General features: G+C 32.6%; 5 protein-coding genes across 6 annotated transcripts; 3 read left to right on the top strand and 2 right to left on the bottom strand.

Annotated features, from left to right (window-relative positions):
• Positions 1-1,046: 1,046 nt before the first annotated feature.
• On the top strand, positions 1,047-3,933 carry LOC131670034 (venom acid phosphatase Acph-1-like). Its single transcript, XM_058945341.1, has 6 exons — positions 1,047-1,179; positions 2,370-2,437; positions 2,538-2,648; positions 2,714-2,979; positions 3,056-3,548; positions 3,670-3,933. Exons 1-6 carry the CDS (start codon positions 1,128-1,130, stop codon positions 3,931-3,933), a joined length of 1,254 nt encoding a protein of 417 aa, XP_058801324.1. The 5' UTR covers positions 1,047-1,127.
• A 22-nt stretch (positions 3,934-3,955) lies between these two features.
• On the bottom strand, positions 3,956-5,663 carry LOC131670035 (venom acid phosphatase Acph-1-like). Of its 2 annotated transcripts, none has more exons than XM_058945342.1 (6): positions 5,402-5,663; positions 5,238-5,342; positions 4,903-5,168; positions 4,681-4,834; positions 4,284-4,613; positions 3,956-4,217 (listed from the first exon to the last, which is right to left on the bottom strand). In XM_058945342.1, exons 1-6 carry the CDS (start codon positions 5,513-5,515, stop codon positions 3,996-3,998), a joined length of 1,191 nt encoding a protein of 396 aa, XP_058801325.1. In that variant the 5' UTR covers positions 5,516-5,663; the 3' UTR covers positions 3,956-3,995. The 2 variants fall into 2 exon arrangements, with proteins under 2 accessions (XP_058801325.1, XP_058801326.1); XM_058945343.1 differs by having other exon boundaries at positions 5,238-5,355; positions 5,402-5,659.
• A 1,287-nt stretch (positions 5,664-6,950) lies between these two features.
• Positions 6,951-7,821, bottom strand: LOC131670037 (testicular acid phosphatase homolog). The gene is made up of 4 exons (XM_058945345.1): positions 7,697-7,821; positions 7,541-7,642; positions 7,220-7,485; positions 6,951-7,154 (listed from the first exon to the last, which is right to left on the bottom strand). The coding sequence occupies exons 1-4, from the start codon at positions 7,781-7,783 to the stop codon at positions 6,998-7,000; spliced, it is 612 nt and encodes a 203-aa protein (XP_058801328.1). The 5' UTR covers positions 7,784-7,821; the 3' UTR covers positions 6,951-6,997.
• Positions 7,822-8,140: 319 nt separating this feature from the next.
• Positions 8,141-12,077, top strand: LOC131670036 (venom acid phosphatase Acph-1-like). Its single transcript, XM_058945344.1, has 6 exons — positions 8,141-8,189; positions 8,263-8,367; positions 8,593-8,858; positions 9,471-9,754; positions 9,835-10,040; positions 10,119-12,077. The coding sequence occupies exons 2-6, from the start codon at positions 8,302-8,304 to the stop codon at positions 10,329-10,331; spliced, it is 1,035 nt and encodes a 344-aa protein (XP_058801327.1). The 5' UTR covers positions 8,141-8,189; positions 8,263-8,301; the 3' UTR covers positions 10,332-12,077.
• A 7,667-nt stretch (positions 12,078-19,744) lies between these two features.
• LOC131670003 (venom acid phosphatase Acph-1-like) lies at positions 19,745-22,631 on the top strand. Its single transcript, XM_058945285.1, has 6 exons — positions 19,745-19,877; positions 21,068-21,135; positions 21,236-21,346; positions 21,412-21,677; positions 21,754-22,246; positions 22,368-22,631. Exons 1-6 carry the CDS (start codon positions 19,826-19,828, stop codon positions 22,629-22,631), a joined length of 1,254 nt encoding a protein of 417 aa, XP_058801268.1. The 5' UTR covers positions 19,745-19,825.
• Positions 22,632-22,643: the final 12 nt, after the last annotated feature.

Below are 22,643 nucleotides of genomic sequence, written 5' to 3'. Positions count from 1 at the left end.
ATTGTGTTGATTATATTGAATTATAAAATTCTTAAATTTTGTCTATTGCTACCGATTTCATTACTAGGCCTTATACCGTCTGATTATAAAATTATACATCAGTATGAATCTATGTAGGAAATTATTACATTTTCTTGATTGAACCCAATGGTTTTTATACTTACACATGTGAAAATACTTAATGTGATAATTTTCTAAACATTTAAAGAAATGTATAATAAAATTGGAAAAAATGTATTTAGTAATTTTATTTTTTTAATCTTTATTTGAAGGTATTTAGATATGGCGATTAAACCATTGCAAATTGTCAAGAACTCTCCCTAAACGTGCCTTATATTAACGCGCACACGCACACACGCGCACACACACATAATTTTTTTAATGCATTGAACAAATACTCAATGCAATCTGCAATGAAGGAGAGTCAAGAAACTTTGAAATTTTAATTATCTTGTTTTACTTTTTCATAAATATTGTTTTATTAGTTACATTTTCGACCATTAATACTAAATTATTTATTTTAAAGGTTGTAATAAAAGTACAAAGGAATGATCATAAAATATGTGATATATATCGTTTGTATTTGATATAAGCCCCTATGTCGAGAATTATAAGAAAAATTTTAATTATTAAATAAATTCTGTGGTAAAATGTGTGAGTTGGCTATCATTCTAACTGCATAGTTAAAGACACATTCAATGTCTTTCCATGCTCGTAAAATAGGTATACAGTGAATTTGGTAATATCTTAACTCTAAATTACTCTAATTTTTTTGGGGTGTCAACCCGAATACTGGACCTCGAGCTTAAGGTGGACTTTGAACCACCAGAGCAACAGTGTTAATCTTGGCACGTGCACTTTTGGAAAAAAGCCATTGATACCCATCAGGAATCGAACCCTATCGGAGACTCCCGCTTAGGAGACCGTCGCGCACTACATTAGAGATTGCGCATGCGCCGGTCTCTGTATCTTTCACTCTCTTTCGCTCGCGTAGTGTGTCCTGCGCGGCACTACTTTTTGAGCTCTTGTCGAGTTGACACGCGTTTTATAGTCTACATTCTTCTAACAATAAAGTCCGTAGTCCGTTAATTGTGTGAACTGGATTACATTTTTTACGCCTGCCTACAATGCCACTACGTCGGACAATAATAATCGCATTAAAAAAGTATAGATTAATAGGTATATTGTCGTAATATTTGATTATAATCATATTAACTATATTGTTTGCAAACCTAAATATTTTGTATTTCTATTTTATAAATTAGTAAAAATACTGCTCCAAATATATTATGCATATTTTTGCGCTATTATGAATTACGGAATCCAGGTATGGGAAGATGCTGGAATAGGTATTTTATCCCTACTTCGAACCTTGCAAAACAAACTTTTAAAAATGATTGCTAAAAAGAAATTTATAATTTAAAATTATCTACTCTGACTGGATCAAAATTATGCACTAGAATCTTTATGTTGTCATTATGATGAACTAAGTTTAAAATATATTAACTCTAATAATGAAAGAAGATTCAAAAATATTTATATACCTAAAATAACTAAAACGATGTATAAAAACAGTATTTACGTTATTGCTATTAAAATTTTCAATAGATTATCCAATCAACTAAAAGTTTTACGTAGAAACAAAAAATTTATCAAACGAAAACTAAAAAATAGATAATAAAGCATACATAACAACTTCTTCATGAAGTATCAACGCATTATGTATTACTATATTTATATTATAAATTATTGAAACGATAACAATTGACTTTTTGCGTACAACTCCATAGTTTATTGTTGCTTTTCAATTTTATAATCATTTGAAAAAAACTAAAATTTTACATTCTTAAAGTATTAATTTCTTAAACAAAAAAATTTTTTCTCTATTACTGCCTAAATTAAAAAAATCAAAAAGTACTCAATGTGATTAATTTATTATAATTATATAATGCATATCATATAAATTATGTAATCAAAAGAATATTCTCGAGGCATTGATACAAGTGTAGATATGTATATACAATTAATATTAGTGTAACCATGAATAAATATGATAGATAGCAATTAATTTGGCACGTGTATTCACTCCAATGATGATATCGACATCTTTCCCTAAGTTAACTCTGCCTGTATTTTCGGTAGTCAGGCCGGAAAGTACAATAAATAAAAAAAATGTTTACCGGTTTTTAAAATTGGAATTGATAATAAGCGAACTAATATGCTAGATAACGAAATATACGGATATTATTTCAGTATTTATAGTTTTAAGTTTTACTATTACGGTTACTAGACAGGAAACTCGTGCCATGTGAAAATATATTTTAAAAATTCTTAAAAAGTCATAATGGAAAATTTTATAAAACTTACAGCCTTAATTCTCGTGATAATTACTCATTCAATTAAAAATGCTATGGCTGAATTGAAATTGCTGAATGTGGTAAGCTTGTGATATTCAAAATGCAAATAAAAGTGTTATTTATAGATCGGACTAAAATAATGTCTCGTTTACAAGTTCATTAAATAATGTTTTATTTTAGATCTTCAGACATGGAGATCGAGCTCCCGACAACAATGGATTGGAACTTTACCCACGAGATCCCTATGTAAATAACTCATTTTGGCCTGAGGGATTGGGTGGTCTTACAAATGTAAGTTTAAGAGGTCGAAATGAAAAAAAAAATGACGAATATAAAATATATTCGATTGTCAATAGTCAGGCAAATTACGAGAGTACAACTTAGGCAAATACCTTCGAAAAAGCTATGGATATTTTTTGGGAGACGTTTACATTCCTGCGGAAATCAGAGCTCGCAGTACCGATATAGCTCGAACGAAAATGAGCTTGCAACTCCTTCTCGCTGCTCTTTATACTCCTGAGCGTCAGCAAAAATGGAAATTGGACTTGGATTGGCAGCCAATACCTATTGATACTGTTGCCAAATTGGACGATATTCTCATGATTCCCGAAGAATGTCCAAAGTAAGTAAAGTATAAATGACATTATTGCTGCGAATCAATGAATTTCAAAGCAATGAAACGTTCATATCGTCGATAGCTATTTGAAAGTACGCGAACAAGTGGAAACGTCATCGGAGTTCAAAGTGAAACTTCGTTCTTTCGAGAGTTTTATGCGAAATTTGTCATCGAACACTGGAAAAAATATATCACACTCGAATGACATGTACTTTTTGTATCACACACTGATGGCTGAACACTCTCTAGACCTACCTCTACCTAAATGGACTAAAAACATTTTTCCTTATGGCAAATTGTTAGATGGCATCAGTCTAGAATATAAAATTTCCAACTATAATACCGAAATGAAAAGAATGAACGGCGGTATGCTACTGCGAAAATTCATTGATGATATGGTCACCTACAGCAATGGTAAACTTGATCGGAATCGTAAGATTTTCCTGTACAGTGGACATGAAACTAACGTGGTAGCTGTACTTCAAGCCTTAGGCGTTTATTATCCTCATGTTCCTGAATATACCAGTGCTGTTATAATCGAACTTCATGAAGTAAACTCTAAATATTATGTTAAGGTAAGATCACATCTTTTTAAACGTCAAAAACAAAATTTATATGTTTTATTTTTTAAAACGCGCAATTTATTCGTGCATTAAGTATTCTGATTGATTCGATATAATCAATGTAATTTTCTAGGTTATTTATTACAAAGGTATAGCTAGGCCAAATGAAAATTTATTCGAAGAAATGTATGTGACGGGCTGCAATAAGAATTGCTCTTTAGATAGGTTTCAGAATGTTTTAAAAAATGTCACTGCTATCGACAATGATATCAAAAGTTGCGACAAGCGATCTCTTCGAGGTATTATTCAAGAAATGTCCATTGCCCCGGGTATTATCAAACAAATAGTCGATGAGCTCGACATTGAAGACAGTTTGCGTAATATGTTATTGTATTAGAGAATGAATTTTGTAATTATGAAAGTAAAAAATTTTTTTAAAATCTTATATCGTTTATTCGTTTAAACCACATAGTTCTTATTTACTCCAGCGATTGTTGTATCTGGATTAATTATTCCTTCCATTATCTCTGGTTGAATATTTTTATACAAACAAAGCATATCATCATCGGATGGCAAATGTGGTTTTATGATTTCTACATAATTTTTAAAAGGACACATTTCCGTGCAGGTTTTTAATGTAATGGTTTCGATTTCTTGTGATCCGCAAGGCCAATACAAGAACTGCAAAAGTAAAAAAATTGTTAATGAATCTAGTGTCCACTTTGAATCAGCCATAATTATACTTACTCTAACGTAACTTTGATTCTGTTCCCCGCGATATTTTTCTAAAATTATTGTAGCTCCATATTTGGGCTGTTTCACATCCAATACATCATGTACTTTCAGAAAAGCATGAAGAGTTTTATCGTGAGCACTGTACAGATAGATTTTCCTTTTATTGGTTTTCCAATGCGTGTCGTTCATATTTTTCAAAAACCTTCTGACTATAGGCCCACCGTTTAATTTTTTCAAAATATCAGTGTAAGACAAAGCATTCAGATAAAACTCTTTCGCTTCGTTCAAATCAGAATATAACTCGTCCGTATACCAACTTGGCATTGGTAAATTCATTTCTTTCTAAAAAAAAAGTTATTTATCACAAATAAGCTATTTATTGTTATGATTTATCGCTCACTTTACTTACGTGTACTTTTATTGCATTGTAAGCACAAAAGATATCGCGCAGGTTGAATGATTTCCAATAAACTTCCCTCATTTTTTCAATGACTGGGCGGTGCTTTTCGAGCAAACTCAACATCTCCTTAGTGCTCAACAATTGATGCAGTGCTTGTCCAAAACTGATAAATGAAATGAATTTTAAGCGTCATAAGCAATTACAGTATATAATAACAAATTGCACATTTACGTAGGACAAATTCGAGATTTTATCAGAATATCTAGACGCCTAGGATTGGAATGTATCGGAATAGGAAGCCAATCCAATTTGTTATTCCATTTCAATTGATTTGTTGGTGGATAAAGTGCAGCCAAAACTAAAAGAAGCGATGCTTGGGTTCTTGAAGTGTCAGATGCATATGCGTACACATCTTTTTGTCTGTACAAGTCTGGCAAAAAGCTTTTGTATCTGTCTCGAAGCATTTTACCAATGTTGTACTCTTGCATCATGCCGTTCTAGGAGCCATTCATTATCAATGAATTAATCTACTCGAACCAATTTCAACCCGATTATGTTATAATTACGTTTGTTAATTGAGCAATTCCCCAAGGATCGTACAGTGAATTATTGCCATTAGATACCAATTTTGCTTCACAAGCTACAGGCGTCCGAGCACCATGACGGAATAACTAAACATAATATCTTATTAATCATATGCGGTATATGTTTTTTTTTTAATTTTTCTTACCACTTGGATCATTTCTAGTTTTAATTTTGTATTATCTTCAATTCCAAAGACGGAAACACTGTAAAATAAAATTAGCCACGAAAAATTCGTCCCTATTTGATTTCGTAAAATCATATTTGAGTTCGACGTAAACGTTATACAAGACACTAAATCAATCGAATTACTGCCACAAGCAATTGCGATCTGTTGGCGAAGCACTTGTTATTCGTTCGTTTCATAATTTTAGTTTGTCAGCAATTTAAAACTAATCTAATCGAAGATGACAGTTCTTGTAAACAAGGTTTCAATGAAATAAATGTAAATAAATTGATAACGTTAATGTCAGTGAAATAAATTTCAATTGCGAAATCGATTTTATATATCTACTGTCAATTTTTCACCAATTAAATGATAATTGTTTTATAGCATCTACCAAAATTTCCAACTTTATGCCCTCTAAACTTATCCTGAATTGTGGTAACTTGATTAAATAAGATTATACAACATCATAATAAAGTAAGATATATTAACGATTTGTGGGAAAGGAGGAATTTAGGTAAACTGTTATACCTTTGTTACGTGGACGGAGAGAATAGTGTACTATTTCTCATGAAACATAATAAACATGCTTTTATGAAAACGATGGAAATTTTCCGATACATTTTTAAAACTGAATTTTCTCTCAGCGTAAAATTGATTTGAAGTGTTATTTAGAAAATATTTTTATTTCTGTACATAGATATTGACAAGAAAAATCTACAAATTGGACACATTGCTTGAATTATTATTTTGTAAAAAAGTTGATGTCTTACGTGCGTGATGCAAAGCCCATATAATAAAAATCATCGACAACTTTAGTGATGCATTGAAATTATTAATGTTTTTCTCTGGTAATAGTCAAATTGCTATATTGAGCGACTCCCCTATTAACGCCCATTTCTTTTCAACAAAATTACGTATAAAAATAGCTAATGGTTCTTTTCATATTACATAAAATTCTTATTCTTTAACAAACACAGCATTTCATCGTCAGACAGTAACGAAGGTTTTATGATTTTTAAATATACTCCCAGTGGACACATTTCTAAGTAATTATCTAGTTTTAATGTGTGCAACTGCTTCGGCTCTCCAGTCCAATAAAGTATCTGTGAATATACCTCTTATAAAGTTGCTCAACTTCGAGTGACATATGTGGAAAGAAATAAAATGATTATAGCACATTATTACTTTGATATAATACTTATTATGGTTATCACGATATTTTCCACTATTACAGCGGATCCATAAACAGGATTGCCAAAACCCGTATGATTATGTGCCCTCGTATAAGCGTGCAGTGTTTTGTCGTGAGCACTGTATAAGTAAATTTTTCTTTCGTCTGTCTTCGTATTCGAGTTATTGATATTTTCAATAAATCTTCTGACGACAGGTCCTCCATTCAACCGTTTTAGGAAATTCGTGTAGGACAAAGCATCGGAATAGATGTCGCCAGCTTTTTTCATCCTATTCAGTGCCTCGTCTGTACACCACTGAGGCAGTGGCATGTTCAGATGTCTCTAAAAATCCAGTGAAAAGTATTTAATGAAAATCCATAAAAATAGATTTATTTGAATTTGCTTATTCTACTCGTATTTTAAGTAAATTGGTTATTCCGAAAAAAAGTCCGTAACTCATTTGAGTTTTAGAGTTCTCGTTTGTCGCGCGAACAATGGCATCGAGTTGAGATGATTTCATATATTCAGAATTGAAAACTTCCTTCAACTTTTGCAGGTACCTACCAGTAAAGTAAATCGTACAATATCAATTGTAAAATAAGTACCATTGTTGCGTGCAATTTACTTTGGACAATCCCGCGAATGTGTCAAAATATCCAAAAATCGTGGAACTGTGTGTATTGGAATGGGAATCCAGTTCAAATCGTCATTCCATTTTTGCTCACCGACGGGAGTATAAAGTGCCGCTAATACGAGTTGGAGCGAGGCGATAGTTCTGTCAGTATTTGAACTGTATGCGTACACATTCTGTGGTCTGTACATATTTGACAAAAAGTCGTTGTACCGTTCTCTGAGTATTTTTCCAAGTTCATATTCTTGAATCATACCTTTCTGGATTCAAATCATTTAGCATTAAAATAAATCAGAGTATAATTTTCGGAATTACCTTCGTTAACCGAGCAAAGCCCCATGGTTCATAAGAATTATTAAATTGTGGTAATAACGAAGCCTCATCTTCCAGTGGTGTTCGATCGCCGTGTCTAAATAACTATAATCACAAATTCTGTTGATTCTATTCAGACGTGCAATTCATTTATCTTACCACTTGGACAAGCTCCAAATTTGCGTCGATATTAGTTCCAAAAGTGCATATAGCGTTGTATAAAATAAGACACAGATGGACGAGCATTCTTGATTCGAAATCAGCTCGAACTAATATTTATCATCGGTACTGATGAGCTTATTATCACTGATACGCAAAAATTTCAATCGCTTATCATTTGTGGCAAAATTCTCATTTTTTTTATTTCAATTTAAAAAATCTATAATCTTATACTTGATGCACTTTGAAATGCAGTCTGGTTCCATAACAATGAACTGGTTAATAATTTTTTGTCGTTGCTGATTTCATCACATGGAACGATTACGAAAAGATCACGATTCTTAAAAAAAGAAACCTTTTGTCGGTATGAGAAAGAAAAAAATGTTTTCTTTAAAAAAATTAATTTAACGGTACTGTAAGAATCACCATAAGTAACAACACCATATTTTTTCATAATGCTGCAAATCAAACCAGCTTAAAATTCGTAACAGTAGTGAGTTTTCATATTTTTTTTACTAATTTCTAACCGAATAGCTTTTTTTAATTAATTTTCTTTCCATTTTTAGATATTTCGACATGGTGACCGTGCACCTGATCCACCCGAAATGTATCCTAATGACCCTTATTACAATGACCCTTTTTATCCTGTGGGTCTAGGTGGATTAACTAATGTAAGTTAAATGTTAATCGTGCATTTATTCATTTATTTTCATATCCTTCAAAAAAACCTTATTCGAGTAGACAGAGTAAACTTGACATTATAATAAATTCCATTTGTTTATTAATTCAGTATTTCTAAGATTTCTCATTTCCATTTTATCAAATACATTAATTTCTCTATTTTTACTATCATAATTGTCAACGATAAACATATTTTTCAATTTATTTATATTCAGAAAGGAAAACTTCGAGAATACGAGCTCGGTGAGGTCCTACGTAGAAGGTATTTCGATTTTTTAGGCGGCGTCTACGTTCCTGAGTCAATTTTAGCTCAAAGTACCGACTATAAAAGGACAAAAATGTGCTTGCAAATTGTCCTCTCGGCTCTTTATCCACCTGGAACTTTTCAGCAGTGGAATAACCAACTCAATTGGCAACCTATCCCCACAACATACTGGCCTTCTGAAGAAGATTGGTTACTCATACCAGAAGAATGCCCCGAGTAAGTATTGAATATTTTTATTTATTATACTTTTAAAATAGCTTTTTTTACAATATTTTGAAAGAAAGACTAAAAATTGAATCAAATTTGGCTATCAATGAAATTTTTGTTTGTACTAGACATATTTTTTTAAATAAAATTTTTTATTTTGTATAAATTTATATCATCATTATCTATTGAAAAAAAGAAATGGCGATATAGTATTAATATGAAGATTCAGCCTATTATTAGTCTAAAAACACGTGCTAAAGTTCATTTACGTCTTCATTTTGATTTTGACTGAATATGTATATTCCATGATTACGCTAAAAACGTATTAGGCACAGGAGCACTCATTTATTAAGTAATGCGATATATCAATGAAGAAGGTCTAATTTCCACTTTTACAATATCCATTGTAGAATCATTATTATATAAGCATTCGGGAAATAAATTTTCTAACAAAACTGTAGAATATACTGTCTAAACAGCAAATGTGCAATTTTATTTGGCTAAAATGCTATCATGCAAATTTTTGCAAATTTATTCTTATTCCTTTTCCAAAAATTAACGCCTGTCCTTCTAAAATAAAATATATTAATATACGATAAATTGAACATTCCTAATCTTCAGGTATATTGAAGAGCGTAAAAAGGCGGAAAATTTGCCGGAAGTCATCGAAAAAGTCGAAAAGTTTCGAGATTTCATGAGTAATTTGACTATATTAACTGGAAAGAACATCAGTGGAACATACGACTTTTATCTGCTTTATCACATTCTCACTGCCGAACAATCAATGCAACTGCGACTACCTAATTGGACTGAGGGTCTTTTTCCTCACGGAAAACTATTAGACGGCATACTTTTGGAATACGAAATTTTTAGTTACACACAAAAAATGCGACGTCTTAATGGCGGTCAGTAAATCTCTTTATTATCTCATTAAAATTAATGACAAAATGAAATATTATACATTAATTTTTGTTTTGATGATTAGGTAAATTGTTATACAGTATCTTAAATGATATACAAGCTGTGAAGGACGGTTCCATTGGCGGTCGTAAAATCAACCTTTACAGTGGCCATGAAACAAATGTAGTCGCCTTATTGCAGACTTTAGGAGTTTTCAAGTACCATGTGCCTCAATATGGCAGTGCTGTTATTGTAGAACTTCATGAAATCGACAATCAGTATTATATGAAGGTATTAAATTCTTATAGACATTATAATTATGATAAAAATATTGGATTATCTTGTATAAATTTTGTGAAATTTGAACAGATAATTTATTACCTTGGAATACCGTCCACAATAGAAGTGCTACAAATTCCAGGATGCGATGAACTTTGTCCATTAGAACAGTTTATTGATTTATTGAGTGATGTAACGCCGTCTAGTGATGAAATATTATGTGATAAATCAAATGTAGAGACATACACGTCGAAAATGACCGTTAAACCAAAAAACTCCGCACAGGGTAGTTCAACTGCATGAGTGTGGTTTAGCTTTGTTTAGCAAATGTTTATTAGCTGATAAAAATTGTTTAGCTTTTAAAATTATAGTGATGGATTACTGAATATACGTTAAAACCATTCAATAAATTTTCTTAAAACAAAATCTCATTAACGATTATTTTGTAAATCACAAAATAGTCAATGAAGATGTTAATAGGAAAGGGTGGTAACGTATTCTCTCTTTGTTGAATGTATCATTAATAGAATTAATTCAAACTTATTGAATTATGTACAATAAGTTTTATATAATGAATTTCATGTTCATATACCGATATTAACGAAGTTCTTTTCATTATTTGTAACAATTAGTTGAAACGAGTAAAATTAAGTTAGATACTAGAAATGGAAGTTGTTTTAGTTGTAAAAGTGACAAGAACTTTTACAGAAAAAGATGAATTATTAAATTTATTATAACTAATTTTATACAATGCTCATAGTACATGTTTCGCTTGTCTGAAATGATAATTTTTTTTATTAAATATAATAATTATTTAACTTTAATACTCTCAATATTGTTTAAAAAATTAAATATACAACCGAGCTGTAAGAATTAATGTGTAATCCAAGTAAAGTGTTGTGTTCAATAATACCTCAATTTTTGATAAACAAGATTATATTTAATGTAGTAGTGAATTAAGAAGCTACCACGCGAAATAAAAGTGAATATTCATAAAATTGAATTGAATTAAATTTTCAAAGAAAGTAAATTGAAAATCAAAGCGTCTATGAAATATGAGTTTTATTGAAGAATTTTATTGAAGATTTAATTCTCCAATAGGTTAATTTGTACAAAGGCACTGTCACTAAAAAATATACACTATTAAAAACCCTTTCTTTCGAAATTATATGTAAATTAGTGTAATATGTTTTTGAATAAATTACAATTTAGTATTCACCGTTTTGAAACATTAAACTTAGTACTAAATTAAATTTTGCATATTAACGAGAAATATTATTTGAACATACGTCATTTCACTTCGTCCGTTATGTTTACGTTCTATTGAATTCTGTTTAAACGCTTTATTATGAAACCTTTATTCTTAAATAAAGAAACTATTATAACAAAATACTTCGTCATCTATTCACGTGAAGTATACGATGTTTTAGTTATCCGTATATGTCATATCAATCAATTATTTGCACGTAAATACTTTAATATATTTATACCAATGAATTTATCCGTTAAAGATCTATCTGCTTTTATTGGGATGTGTTGATTATGATTTATGAGCATATTTATCGTTATGGACTGTCAAATGAATAATCGTATTCAAGTATCATGCATACTCAAGTAAAGTTAAAATTACTGGATGTGAAAAGTTGAAATGTCTAGATTTCTTTATAATTAAAAGAGTATTTATGTATATAGGACTTATAGTCCTTTGATTAATAATAATAATAGCGTGAGACGGAAGACTGGTGATTAGATAATAAAAATTGTTCTACGAAACATAGATATATATCTTGCGCTCTGTAAATTTATCGATAGAAACATTCAAATATGTTAACTTGATGTACTAAATCAGATGTATTAAAAAACTACTACTTGCGTAAGCTTACCCATAATACTCGACTCAGAATAGTAACGACGTTCGTAATATACGCATCGACGTCATGCTGATGGGATGCAATGTAAGTAATCGTCATAGCCATGTCTTAGATTGTATTACATTGTATCAGAATGTCATAAAGCAGATAAGTCAAATGTTCCACTGATGTTCTTTCTAATTAATACAGTCAAATTGCTTCTGAAATTTCGAAATTTTTCGATTTTTTTCAAAAGCCATTACTTACATTGTATTTACAAATTTGTTTCAGATATTTAGACCTAAGAGCCGCTTGAAGCCTATTATCTCTTTTCAGGGTATAGGAAGCCAAGTTATCACTCTTTCGTGCTTTCCATTCTTTCGCATGGCAGTTTTCTAAAATTCCTCCGCTCATTCAAAGACAAGTCAACTCTCTTAAGTAAATACTAATCCGTTCTATCACACACAAAGTCGCCTTCTACACTCTCTTACTCCCACACTCAGTCTTTCTTTGATATTACTGACTATCTACAGTCGGTGCCGATCTGCAAGTATTTATTGCTGAGTTTTCTTTCTTCATCGCTAGAGTCAGTGTAATTGTCTAACTCATCGTCATCTAGATCTGCGTAGCAGAGTCTCTATGGCTTCTAATGATCTGCTGATTTTGATGATGTGCTTTTCACTCCTTCAACCTTTTCAACGTTATAGCGATCGTGATCTTTGACATTCGTTATTTTGTAGGTACCTAGGAACTTGATTTTTAGCTTCAATCCTGGTTTCTGATGTGTACGTACAATTTAGGTAAGATCGCCCTTTGTGTACTTCATTGACTCCCTGTAATTCCCATTGTATTCTCGATCTGGTCAAGCGTTGATTGCCTAAGCTCGTTTTGTTCTTGCTGAAATTTTAATTTAATAGCATTTTTAACAATCTCTATCAGTTGAAGATCATCTTGCATTGACATCTTAATGCCAAACAATCGTGAATTTTGTACATAAATTTACGATGACAGGTATGGTAAGCTTCACAGCTGGAAAATGACAAAGCAAGGTTTCCTTATGTATAAACAGATGATCAAAAGTAAAGATTAATTTAGTAACATCCCGATAGTCACGATGAATACTGTTTTTTTAATGAATTTATACTGTGTACTTTGTTCAATTATGCAGATCTGATGAAGTTACTACAATTTTGAAACCTAATGAACCTAATGAAATCCCAATCATTTTGCAATCGAATCAAAATTCCTATCATTCAAACAATTTAGTCAATTTTAATTAAAAGATATGTGTGTAATTTGATTAAACCTGATTCTATAGAACACAAAATGACCAAAGCTATATTATAAATGCTTTATTCTCTGTACAATAAGTATAAATGTCTCGATTTTTATCGCATCGGTAAAAAAGAAACAATTCCTAATCTGCAAAACTAATTATTACTCGTTTAATTTACAAACGAACACTAACATTTATCGATGTATTCATAACAAATGACAACTTTATTTTTTTAAAACGATGATTATGAAAGTCACGTAGTTTGATGTGTTACCCGACAGTTAGAACATACTTTTCCTCTCTCAGTGAATAATTTCGAAAAAGAATTATGTCCATACGTCAATTGAAGTATCACACCACTTCAAGCACCATACGAGACAATTACGGCATCATAATTGTCACTCTCAAATCTTTAATCTTCGTTGTTGCTTATAATATTAGTGTTTGAGATGAAATATTGTTGAATTTGAAATATAATAATTATGAAATCAATAAAAATATCTTACGTGAGTTCCGATTTCAAGGACAATAAATAAAAGTAGACTCTTTGTTTAATGAAAAATCAATACGTTTGATTTACTTTATTTTGATGAATAACAACACATTTGGGAAACTTATTACGCCTGCACGGGACTATGTTTGAATGATCTCAGTCTTTTGTCTCATTTTTTCAACAAAGCTAATGTTCGCAGCAACACAATAAACAAATGATGAAAAAACATAATAAGCGAAACAGATGAAGTATTGTGATAAATCATTATATAATGTGTTAATAAATAATATCTTAAGAAACCCACTTTTGAAAATGTCGAACTATTTTTAATTTTTTACAATTACTTTTAGCTTGTTTTTAGTGGAAATATGACTTAATTTGAAAAATAATATTAATTAGTAAAAACCTTCAAAACATCGGCTAAGATTAACTTTAACAAATGTTAAAATTGATGACACTAACGCAACTATTTCTTTGGAGGAGAGCTGCATACATCAGATAATTCATCTTTCAATTTTTTTCCATGCTCGTCGTTTAATGAATTACCTCCGCTAGGCAAATAATTTTATTTCATTTATAAGTGTTCCATTTGTTATTATTGCTTCAAATATTTGCTAAAAAATCAATTTTATACAGAGTTATTCGTTTAAAAATAGTTTTGAATTTTCAAATTATATTAATATTTATAAACAATTTTTAATGGCGTGATGTGAAAACTGATTTATTTTAATGATGCATATTATGAACCAACCCGCAGGCAAATATCAAATGAAATGGTAAATGTTGGCTGTTTGGATCACAGAATGATCTGAGTGTAGATGCATTAGATTTGTTAAATATGCGCTGTCTTGTTGTGAATGTTGTTTTTTAACCTACACTGAAGAAAAAACAAATTTGCTAAACATGTGAATTTGATTTTATTTAATTACTTTTTCAGTAGTGTTTTTTTATTATCAATTTAAAATTTGAAAGCTAAATACATGAAAGTGTTACTTAAATTGTTCGCCAAAATTAACTTTGAATAAGATATTTAATAATATTATCCCAGGATGAAACAATTTGTGCCAAATTCTTTTGTGGCCGACTCATTTCTTCTTACTTAAAAATTGTACTATATATTCCAAATGTGACAAATGGATTTTGAAAGGTAAGAGTAGACCTTTTGGGTGATTTTCTCTGTTCACAGAAAACAATTTTTTTTTCATCTTGTTACAGAATCTCAGATATATCAAAAAATTGCTTTTTTGCCTCTATATGTTAGAATATCCAAAAAACCGCACGTGATGGAATTATTTCGATTTCGGATTTAAATTTTACGCAAAAAATGATCCGAAATTGACCAAGAATAATCAAAATCCTTTATTTTGCAGACCTGTGTTATTAGGAGTGATAAGAAAATAATATATTACGCATACTGAACTCTATGACTTATTAAATTAATAATGTTTTCCTCGGTTTAATTGCGCGTCGTACATGTAAAAGTATATAATATTGTAGTACAATGGGAACTAACTAACTAATGCTTATATATTTCACAAACTTATATAAAATTGTTCAATTTTCAAAACTGTTCGTTCCCTATAGAGGCAAACTAAGAAATTACAATTTAGACCTCCAACTTTGCAAACACTATAGCGATTTCTTAGGCCACACATGCATGTAAAGTGAAAGCTCGGAGCAACGTGTGTAAAGGGTGAGTATGAGGAATAATAATAATAATAATCGGATCAGACTATTATATGCGATTAAAGTTCTTTATTTGAGTCTCAAGTACACACTTTAAACTTTCACGCGATTAGCAGCGGCTGATGAGCAACTTGCTGGTTCGAAGCGAGAATCTTTATTGTCTGTCGACGCCTCATCCGCGCAGCATCCGGTTCACGCCCCTGTTTTCCCCTCTCCGCCTAATCTTCGAGGGGTCGTAGTCCTCATTGGGGCCCGTCGCGACGCGCGCGCTTCGGTCCCGCCTGCTTTCCTTTCGTTAGCTCCCCTTGCCCGGTTCTGCCTTCTGCATTCTCTCTCGTTCGCGCTCTCTCTCGCCAGCCTGTTAGCCTAGGGGAGCCTCTATGCTGGCCCTATCCGTCTCTATTTGACCCGACAGTACTTGGAAACTTTTGGCTTCCCGTGGAGTCAAACTGGGAATCATCTCTCGGAGCAGTATAGCTGCGTCCGGCGACGATGCGCAGACCTTGCATACACCCGCGGTCATGGCTCGAGATCGAGATACGTAGAGAAGTGCTGAAAGAAAAGGAATGCCCGAACGGGCAAGGCGCCTCTTTGCCGCTGCTCAATCTTACATATTTCGATGATCTGCATCACACATTGTTCGGTCGATTTTTAACCCTAAACAGAATTTTTATTTTTTCTAAGCGCGGTGGCCTTTGTTCACATGGTGGACGTGTTTACGAATTTCCGCGGTGTAAGCGATCAATGAAACGAGGCAACAAACGAAAGATAAGAACGAGAGTACATATATATAATAAGCATATATAAATAAGCAATACCTTATTAAATCTAGCCGGCCAGCATCAACGCGGCGCACATGCAGTACAGATGCAGTCTACCTGCCCTTATCGCCCGGCTGGCGACGGCGTGCCCGGACCCTTTGCAGCCCGCGCTCTTTTCTTCAAAGATAGAGAGAGATACAAAGCGATATTCGGCCGTCGGCTACACCGTCGTCGATAGGACGAAGGTAAGTTTGCATCTGGTATAATTAGTAGAAACGTATATCCACCGGCCCATAACCAACAGTGGTATCCCTTGTTTACTTGGCAATCTATACCAACGGTATACATTCCCTTATTTGCAAGATATAATATCTCAACAATGTCCCAGATAAGCAAATTACGAACAGCTCATCGGCTTTCTGTTTCATCGTAAATTACGTAGATTATAGGTAGTTCTAAGCTCAAGAGAAAGTTTAGCAATCGCCGGTGTTTCACCAAAAACATTGTTAGTTCCTCATGAGACACTTGACTGAACCTTCAGAAAGGATCTTCAATAGCATCATTAACATAAAGTATCTCTATTAAAGTTTGACGACCAAAGCTAAAATGGATTGTTCCGTCGTCACGGAAAGAGAGAGAGAGTGCATGTGTGTGTGTGCGACTTGTGGGACCGCCCCGAAGTGGCGGCGCCACTTACTTACGCGCGCATCCGTCTTTTCCTCCTCGCGCAAAAAGAAGGGGAGGGAACAAGTTCGCGCGCGTTACTGGGTCTGTAGGTCCCGGCCAGCACGAGAGGAAGGAAGCAAGACCAGAACGTGAGGAAGCCATCGTGCGAGACAAAGGAGATCGCACCCGTCGATCTCACGCGTCGAAAAAGTCTTAAAAATCGCAGAAAAACGTACTGCGTACCGCGACGCGAGTTTTCTTTTGCAATCAAGGTCCAAAATTCCAACCCACAAAAAAACAAAACGAGGATCGACCACGTCGAAAGCGCCTTAGGGCCATCACACGGGCCGACTACGTCGGCAGCGCCTCCGGGCCATCACCAGGGTCGACCACGTCGACAGCGCCTGCGGGCCATCATTTTTACAAGTGAGAGTGAGTGCGGTGTGCGGGAGCTCCCCGGGTTCGGGTCGCGTTCGTGCGTGTCGTGCGTGCTGCCACGAGGCAGCCGGTTTTTCCGCATACACGTGCGGGCTGCGAAAAGCCACGCGATCAACGCCTTTCCCGCTTGCGCCGTAACGCGGCCACGAGACTGCCATTTTGTGTGCGAATTCATCAAAGACTTTTATGTGTGCGTGCGAACGAGTCAAAACCGTCACGTCACTTCTTGCGGAAGCGTTTTTGTTCTTTGTTCTTTGTTTTCACATTCGATTATAATCTGCGAGTTCTTTATCATCTGATATTTTTAATTTCTAATTTTTCTCTTTGTGTTATATTTAAATAAATGGGTTTTTTATGCCGCAAGGCTTTTTCCCAAATACATGAGTATGATTATCGAAAACCTCAATCATTTCAAATAAATTTTAATAATGCTGACATGCCACCTAGGGTATGCCAGGGTTCAATTCATATCAATTCATGGATCTTGAGTTTCCAACGTGAGACTTCGGCATACATATTCGACTACACGACGCTGCCGTTCTCGAGTATAGAAGCTCGATGAAGAGACTGATTTTGTGCGACAATATGACTAATGCCTGTTCTGGCAAGTTGAGTTCACCGCGACTATTTTTATTTTTCTCGACTGCGGTTACGAGAGTAATATGTGTGCTTGACTGCAAGCTTTGAGCGTTTACTTGCCATCATGGATCTTCACGAACAAAACGATGAAAATCATTTCACACATTTCGTGAATATCAGGTACTATAGAAGATGCATTATACCAGGAAGGGTAAGGGAGGAAGTTTTAGATAAGGTGTTGTAGGAGCCCGGAGCTAGAAAATTTTGCACCATTGGTGAATTCAAGAATACCTTACGCAACGTCATTGCCAGGGATAAAGATATACGGTGCGATAAACGATCTTTAAAGGTTTATCTAGGTTCTGGTAAGAGTTAATTGCTCAATTCGATAATCAAGCCGATACTCAATAGTATCTGTAAGAAAAAAGGTTATCAAAATACGTTTCAATAAATTCTTGGCTAAGAGAACTTTTAACTTTCCAGCTTGGTATAATTTATTACATCAAATATCAATCACTGGCTGAGATTTTTTCTTAAATATTTGAAATTTTGACACACTTTACTTTGCATACTTTGGAAGAAATAAGATTTGAATACGACAGATAAAAAAATGTCACGGTGTTTGTCAAATAACTATTTAGAATATAACTCATACGTGTGATGCGTTAATTTTAAGTGACAATATCTGTGACTTATTATTAGCATTTGCAAGAGAAAATTACTTTGATTTAACTGTGGCTATTTTTAACTTTTGACTATTTAAAAATTGAATATTACGAACGGATTACGAATGTTTTTATGATTCATTACAACAATTTGCAAAAGAATTGTGATATACATCAACATTTATTCGCTTTCATATAGTCTCATTTCTAAATCGATTTCATTTATAATAAAAGAATTTAATAGTTATAATGATTGATTGTGTTGATTATATTGAATTATAAAATTCTTAAATTTTGTCTATTGCTACCGATTTCATTACTAGGCCTTATACCGTCTGATTATAAAATTATACATCAGTATGAATCTATGTAGGAAATTATTACATTTTCTTGATTGAACCCAATGGTTTTTATACTTACACATGTGAAAATACTTAATGTGATAATTTTCTAAACATTTAAAGAAATGTATAATAAAATTGGAAAAAATGTATTTAGTAATTTTATTTTTTTAATCTTTATTTGAAGGTATTTAGATATGGCGATTAAACCATTGCAAATTGTCAAGAACTCTCCCTAAACGTGCCTTATATTAACGCGCACACGCACACACGCGCACACACACATAATTTTTTTAATGCATTGAACAAATACTCAATGCAATCTGCAATGAAGGAGAGTCAAGAAACTTTGAAATTTTAATTATCTTGTTTTACTTTTTCATAAATATTGTTTTATTAGTTACATTTTCGACCATTAATACTAAATTATTTATTTTAAAGGTTGTAATAAAAGTACAAAGGAATGATCATAAAATATGTGATATATATCGTTTGTATTTGATATAAGCCCCTATGTCGAGAATTATAAGAAAAATTTTAATTATTAAATAAATTCTGTGGTAAAATGTGTGAGTTGGCTATCATTCTAACTGCATAGTTAAAGACACATTCAATGTCTTTCCATGCTCGTAAAATAGGTATACAGTGAATTTGGTAATATCTTAACTCTAAATTACTCTAATTTTTTTGGGGTGTCAACCCGAATACTGGACCTCGAGCTTAAGGTGGACTTTGAACCACCAGAGCAACAGTGTTAATCTTGGCACGTGCACTTTTGGAAAAAAGCCATTGATACCCATCAGGAATCGAACCCTATCGGAGACTCCCGCTTAGGAGACCGTCGCGCACTACATTAGAGATTGCGCATGCGCCGGTCTCTGTATCTTTCACTCTCTTTCGCTCGCGTAGTGTGTCCTGCGCGGCACTACTTTTTGAGCTCTTGTCGAGTTGACACGCGTTTTATAGTCTACATTCTTCTAACAATAAAGTCCGTAGTCCGTTAATTGTGTGAACTGGATTACATTTTTTACGCCTGCCTACAATGCCACTACGTCGGACAATAATAATCGCATTAAAAAAGTATAGATTAATAGGTATATTGTCGTAATATTTGATTATAATCATATTAACTATATTGTTTGCAAACCTAAATATTTTGTATTTCTATTTTATAAATTAGTAAAAATACTGCTCCAAATATATTATGCATATTTTTGCGCTATTATGAATTACGGAATCCAGGTATGGGAAGATGCTGGAATAGGTATTTTATCCCTACTTCGAACCTTGCAAAACAAACTTTTAAAAATGATTGCTAAAAAGAAATTTATAATTTAAAATTATCTACTCTGACTGGATCAAAATTATGCACTAGAATCTTTATGTTGTCATTATGATGAACTAAGTTTAAAATATATTAACTCTAATAATGAAAGAAGATTCAAAAATATTTATATACCTAAAATAACTAAAACGATGTATAAAAACAGTATTTACGTTATTGCTATTAAAATTTTCAATAGATTATCCAATCAACTAAAAGTTTTACGTAGAAACAAAAAATTTATCAAACGAAAACTAAAAAATAGATAATAAAGCATACATAACAACTTCTTCATGAAGTATCAACGCATTATGTATTACTATATTTATATTATAAATTATTGAAACGATAACAATTGACTTTTTGCGTACAACTCCATAGTTTATTGTTGCTTTTCAATTTTATAATCATTTGAAAAAAACTAAAATTTTACATTCTTAAAGTATTAATTTCTTAAACAAAAAAATTTTTTCTCTATTACTGCCTAAATTAAAAAAATCAAAAAGTACTCAATGTGATTAATTTATTATAATTATATAATGCATATCATATAAATTATGTAATCAAAAGAATATTCTCGAGGCATTGATACAAGTGTAGATATGTATATACAATTAATATTAGTGTAACCATGAATAAATATGATAGATAGCAATTAATTTGGCACGTGTATTCACTCCAATGATGATATCGACATCTTTCCCTAAGTTAACTCTGCCTGTATTTTCGGTAGTCAGGCCGGAAAGTACAATAAATAAAAAAAATGTTTACCGGTTTTTAAAATTGGAATTGATAATAAGCGAACTAATATGCTAGATAACGAAATATACGGATATTATTTCAGTATTTATAGTTTTAAGTTTTACTATTACGGTTACTAGACAGGAAACTCGTGCCATGTGAAAATATATTTTAAAAATTCTTAAAAAGTCATAATGGAAAATTTTATAAAACTTACAGCCTTAATTCTCGTGATAATTACTCATTCAATTAAAAATGCTATGGCTGAATTGAAATTGCTGAATGTGGTAAGCTTGTGATATTCAAAATGCAAATAAAAGTGTTATTTATAGATCGGACTAAAATAATGTCTCGTTTACAAGTTCATTAAATAATGTTTTATTTTAGATCTTCAGACATGGAGATCGAGCTCCCGACAACAATGGATTGGAACTTTACCCACGAGATCCCTATGTAAATAACTCATTTTGGCCTGAGGGATTGGGTGGTCTTACAAATGTAAGTTTAAGAGGTCGAAATGAAAAAAAAAATGACGAATATAAAATATATTCGATTGTCAATAGTCAGGCAAATTACGAGAGTACAACTTAGGCAAATACCTTCGAAAAAGCTATGGATATTTTTTGGGAGACGTTTACATTCCTGCGGAAATCAGAGCTCGCAGTACCGATATAGCTCGAACGAAAATGAGCTTGCAACTCCTTCTCGCTGCTCTTTATACTCCTGAGCGTCAGCAAAAATGGAAATTGGACTTGGATTGGCAGCCAATACCTATTGATACTGTTGCCAAATTGGACGATATTCTCATGATTCCCGAAGAATGTCCAAAGTAAGTAAAGTATAAATGACATTATTGCTGCGAATCAATGAATTTCAAAGCAATGAAACGTTCATATCGTCGATAGCTATTTGAAAGTACGCGAACAAGTGGAAACGTCATCGGAGTTCAAAGTGAAACTTCGTTCTTTCGAGAGTTTTATGCGAAATTTGTCATCGAACACTGGAAAAAATATATCACACTCGAATGACATGTACTTTTTGTATCACACACTGATGGCTGAACACTCTCTAGACCTACCTCTACCTAAATGGACTAAAAACATTTTTCCTTATGGCAAATTGTTAGATGGCATCAGTCTAGAATATAAAATTTCCAACTATAATACCGAAATGAAAAGAATGAACGGCGGTATGCTACTGCGAAAATTCATTGATGATATGGTCACCTACAGCAATGGTAAACTTGATCGGAATCGTAAGATTTTCCTGTACAGTGGACATGAAACTAACGTGGTAGCTGTACTTCAAGCCTTAGGCGTTTATTATCCTCATGTTCCTGAATATACCAGTGCTGTTATAATCGAACTTCATGAAGTAAACTCTAAATATTATGTTAAGGTAAGATCACATCTTTTTAAACGTCAAAAACAAAATTTATATGTTTTATTTTTTAAAACGCGCAATTTATTCGTGCATTAAGTATTCTGATTGATTCGATATAATCAATGTAATTTTCTAGGTTATTTATTACAAAGGTATAGCTAGGCCAAATGAAAATTTATTCGAAGAAATGTATGTGACGGGCTGCAATAAGAATTGCTCTTTAGATAGGTTTCAGAATGTTTTAAAAAATGTCACTGCTATCGACAATGATATCAAAAGTTGCGACAAGCGATCTCTTCGAGGTATTATTCAAGAAATGTCCATTGCCCCGGGTATTATCAAACAAATAGTCGATGAGCTCGACATTGAAGACAGTTTGCGTAATATGTTATTGTATTAGAGAATGAATTTT

Source organism: Phymastichus coffea, unplaced genomic scaffold (assembly GCF_024137745.1).
Source record: "Phymastichus coffea isolate CEN01 unplaced genomic scaffold, Cenicafe_Pcof_1.1 PCOF00099, whole genome shotgun sequence".
Taxonomy (NCBI): Eukaryota; Metazoa; Arthropoda; class Insecta; order Hymenoptera; family Eulophidae; genus Phymastichus; species Phymastichus coffea.
The sequence above is the reverse complement of the archived record's forward strand: the minus strand, read 5'-3'. Positions and strand labels throughout refer to the sequence as shown.